Source organism: Lathyrus oleraceus, chromosome 7, assembly GCF_024323335.1.
Source record: "Lathyrus oleraceus cultivar Zhongwan6 chromosome 7, CAAS_Psat_ZW6_1.0, whole genome shotgun sequence".
In the NCBI taxonomy this organism is placed as follows: Eukaryota; Viridiplantae; Streptophyta; class Magnoliopsida; order Fabales; family Fabaceae; genus Lathyrus; species Lathyrus oleraceus.
This window is the reverse complement of record NC_066585.1, coordinates 226,555,980-226,560,875: the sequence shown is the minus strand read 5'-3', so window position 1 is coordinate 226,560,875 and position 4,896 is coordinate 226,555,980. Positions and strand designations below refer to the sequence as shown.

At 29.3% G+C, this 4,896-nt stretch overlaps 1 protein-coding gene across 1 annotated transcript; it reads left to right on the top strand.

The window, feature by feature from the left end:
• The first annotated feature begins 2,985 nt into the window (after nucleotides 1-2,985).
• Nucleotides 2,986-4,317, top strand: LOC127100682 (glycine cleavage system H protein 2, mitochondrial). The gene is made up of 3 exons (XM_051037935.1): nucleotides 2,986-3,171; nucleotides 3,627-3,886; nucleotides 4,003-4,317. The coding sequence occupies exons 1-3, from the start codon at nucleotides 3,093-3,095 to the stop codon at nucleotides 4,129-4,131; spliced, it is 468 nt and encodes a 155-aa protein (XP_050893892.1). The 5' UTR covers nucleotides 2,986-3,092; the 3' UTR covers nucleotides 4,132-4,317.
• The last annotated feature ends 579 nt before the right edge of the window (nucleotides 4,318-4,896 follow it).

Sequence of the window (4,896 nt, the reverse complement as noted above, 5' to 3'; positions counted from 1 at the left end):
CCCTTTACCCCTAATTATAATCCATTTAGAAAAATATCCAACCAATATAAATTACAGTACAATGAAATATATAGAAGAAATATTGTAAAACAAATTTGACAGCATCTTTTGAAACATTCAAATATCCCAAATTATAAATTATAAGCAACATACATTAAGATAATTTCTCCTGACCTCTTCACTTGCAGTAACTGTGTTTGTTTCTGCATTCCACCCAAATTCGGTATTTTGCAAGAGTGAATAGAACTCACGATACATGGCCCGCAACCTATGCATTTTTGCCTTTAGTTGTCCAGCTTTAAATGATCGATTAGTTATGGAACTCAACTTAGTAGTCATTGAGGTCCATGTTCTATTATGAAACACACCATTTGGCATATTTCCTTTTATAACTTCATCAACCATAATGTCAATGAAAGCTTTAGTTACAAAATTAGGCTAAAACTTTGAGTCACTAATGTCAACATTAGTTGCCATCTATCATAAAAATAAGCAACTTAGGAAATCTAGAATAAAGTCACACATAGTCATTCACAAGAATAAAAAACATTAACATATTTTATTGCCTCAAGTCCAATGAAAACTATTTCTCAACAAATGAATTATTCAAAAATTTGAAGAACATACAAGATTATCATGACATAGAAACATTATAAACCGGTCAGATACAAGCTTATTTATAGGAGCAAGTAAATGACTGAGCAATAAAATGTAGATTATAGGAGCAATGTATTGACTAAAAAAATTCTGAATTTTAATTTCAATATCATTGTTTCTCTACTATCATGTTATTTTAATTTCAATTTCAATAAAATGAGTTTGTGATAACTTTATTGAGTTCAATTATTTTTAGGTGTCCAAGACATTTGTCCAAGGGGAATTTTTTTTTAGAACCAATACAAAACCATATCATATTACTGTCTAATCCTCTATTTATATTTCATTAGTTATTATACTACTGCACATAGTATATGTTTGAAAAAGGAAAACTCTAATATCTAAGCACTATAAAAAAGAAACATAAGTATTGTAAATTGAAGCCTACTGCTATATTACTTGAGATATGTTTTTCAATATTGATTTTCATTTCCCTAGCTAGAGAAACATTATACATTTTTACAGAAGCAGGAGTAGTATTGAATTTGATCTCTAGAAAGGGAAATTGTGTTATCTTTTTAGCCTTTTAAAGCTTTTGTATACATACATTAATCTAATTGTCACTATAAAATATAAATTCAATAAAAGCAGAGTATTATAGTAAGAAAAAATATAAATCTGAGAGAAACATAAAGTTTGTTACATGTGCAGCAATGACAGGTGCCCCAATAGAAGTAGGTGCAATCGAGGAAGAGGCTGGCGCAGCCGAGGAAGAGGCAGACCTGGTCGAGGAGGAGCCTGGCGCAATAAAATGGGGACGATAACTATTATTCTTCATGTTTTTTCAAAATCTCAAACCTGTTTAGAAACAACCAATCACATTATACTTTATACTTTATAATATGCTTTTTTCATATGCATTGGTGTCTGATAATTGCATTATACTACAAAATACTACAAAAGTTTTTCACTCCTAAATTATTGAATGCTACAACATACTACAACACTTTTTACTCCTAAATCATTGAACAAACAATTTTATTCTACTCTAAAACAACATCCTAAAATATAATTTCCTTACAACTAATCAATACAAAAATGATTTTATTATAATTTTAGCATGTAAATTTTACTAGATATAAAATTCTAAATTCAGTTTCACAAATGGATAGATTATGCAGAACTAATTCATATCAATTTGGATTAATCCAACAAAATTTTAAACAAAAATATTCATATAATTTCTATTAGATTTAAACTTGAATATTACATACTGTGAAATCTATTGGTAACAATTCAAGATGAAGAAAATACCAAAGGAAAAGTGAAAATACCTAACCTTTGGTGTGTGTGAGAGAAGATTGTGCGGGTTTTGTCTAAGAGAGAAGAATAAGATAAAATATGTTGTTTTCAACTTTTAGTATGTTTTAATATTTGAATTATAATTTTAAAAATCAAAATTAAAAAATTAAAAACATATTTCAGCTCTTTTACTTTTTTTTAGTTTTTAAAAATTAAAAACACAAAATAATTTTTAAAAATTATAATTAAAAAATAGTTTATCAAATACATTTTTAATTTTAAAAATAAAAAAACCATTTTTAAAAAGAAAATCAAACAGAACCTTAATTTTTTATGAAGTAAAATATACGTGAGTTTCTCACTTTAAAATTAAATTAAAATAAAATAATAGAACTCACGTGTATTTCCGTCGATAAAAAAACATTGTTAGAATTTTTTCTTTAAATATTATTTTAAAAGAAGTTTAAAATATCGATTCTACGTGAATGACCCATATATATATATATATATATATATATATATATATATATATATATATATATATATATATATATATATATATATATATATATATATATATATATATATATATATATATATATATATATATATATATAAAAGTGAATGACGCGGATCCAAACATGCACTAGATAAAATTCAATGTGTTTCAACTAAAATGATTTATAAAAACACTTTCAATTTTATTAACATTGTAAATACGATAAAATAATAAGATTTGATATAAAATATATAATTTAATTGAGGCATGTAGAATCGATATTTTAAACTTCTTTTAAAATAATATTTAAAGAAAGGGTCTTGCTAACTTGTGCCCCAAGGGCACAAGTTAAGTTACTACTATTAAAAAATTTGTGTGGGATAAAACAAAATTTTAAATTTCAAAAAATCAAATGCACGTGCTCCAAGAGAATATTTCTATAAGTGTATCATTAACATGTGTCCCGGGCACATGTTAGCATTAGCATATATATATATATATATATATATATATATATATATATATATATATATATATATATATATATATATATATATATATATATATATATATATATATATATATATATATATATATATGTGTGTGAAGGGAAGAAAAGCTTTCGGTCACCAACCCCCGCAATATAAAAAGGGTGATCATTCAGTGTAAGTGGCACTCACGCTCACAGAGAAAGATGGCTTGCCGGCAGTTATGGGCTTCACGAGCTGCGTCGTATCTCAGGATCTCCGTCTTTCACAGAAGCTTTTCTAAAGGTTGCTAATCTCATTCTCCCTCTTCTTTCATTTCTTTTTCGTATTTCAATTAAGATCGTGTTAACGCCACTTCATTTGCATGTTTTGAATACAATTTTTTGGATTCTAGATCTCGATTCATGTTCTTCCATTTTATTATTCTGCCATTTTTTCTCCTTTATTTTAGGTATAACTACTACTATCATTATTATTATATTGTTCTACATTACGTTAATGGGTTGGATCGGGTTTTTCAAGGTAGGGTAGGGGTTTGAGTGGGAAGGGGGGAAGTGATTTGACAGTGGTACCCTTACCCTTACCTCCAATTTTTTATGATTTCATCGGTTTTAGCCATCCAGATTCTAATTATGTTAACAATGATGCAAGAAAACGAAAATGTCAATTGTTCTGATTAGTTGTTCGTTGATTTATTTGATTGTGATAACAAACTACCCTCTTCTGTGTTATAACTACAGTTTTGAACAATCTCAAGTATGCTGATTCTCATGAATGGGTCAAAGTTGATGGAAACTCTGCAACCATCGGCATATCTGACCATGCCCAAGATCATTTGGGTGATGTTGTGTACGTTGAACTGCCAGAAGTTGGAGCAGCAGTGACACAAGGAGATGGTTTTGGTGCAGTTGAAAGTGTGAAGGCAACTAGTGACGTTTACTCTCCGGTTTCTGGAAAAGTTGTCCAAGTTAATGAAGAGCTCAGCGGCTCTCCTGGTTTAGTGAGTTTTATTTTATTGCTTAATTCACAATGACCTTTTATGACCGAATCTATGTACTGAATGATTATTATTTATCACTAAAATGTGTTTATGTTTTCCTGTGTTTCTTCGTGTAGGTCAACTCAAGCCCGTATGAAAATGGATGGATAATTAAAGTTGAGTTGAGCGACAGTGGTGAACTTAACAAGTTGATGGATTCAGAACAATATTCCAAGTTCTGTGAAGAAGAAGACTCCAAGCATTAATAGTTTTTGCAATATCTTTCAGTACTCCCCGTGGTGTAGATGAGATGATGTCAATTTGGAAGCTAAGAATTGCTTCTTGTTTTTGTATTTCTGTCGGTATTGACTGCTCTTTTTATTTTTTGCACGAGCTTCCGATGCAGTGGGAAGTTTGATAATAAAAGAACCATGAGTAGTTTTTATTGCTGAGATAGTGCCAATTTTGTCATGTGATTTCTATTTTAGTTTGATGTCCTTGTTTTTGAGATATATGCATCTGCAATGGTTGCAGAATGATTGATGCATCTTTGGTTTTCTGACCTTTATCATAGAGGGAGATGATATTATAGTATGACTAATTTATAAAAAACTAATTTTCTTCCCCCGGAATGGGCTGGTTAACTTGACCTGACTTGAAGTTGTGCATAATGTTAATTTTGTTATTATCGCGGATGGCATTGAATGCAGTTAGAAAATTTAGTTACTCATATCGGTCCATTTTGGTACTGGTTGAATGCAATTAGAAAATTAAAGTCACATATATTGTCAACTTTTGGTATACTTACTCTTCAAAAAGTGGTGCACATTTCTGATTATATGTTGTAACTTATCCTTTCATTTGTGCATTATTTTGTGATATTTTCTCATTTCCTATAATTTATTCTGAGTGTTGAGAAAGGCATTAAACTGGAAGGCATGACAGAGCCACAGATTTTGAAGGCTCTTGATGATCTGGTAAAAGCAGGGCAATCTTTGAAAGCTTGATATTACTGCTTTTCCCTTTCTGAA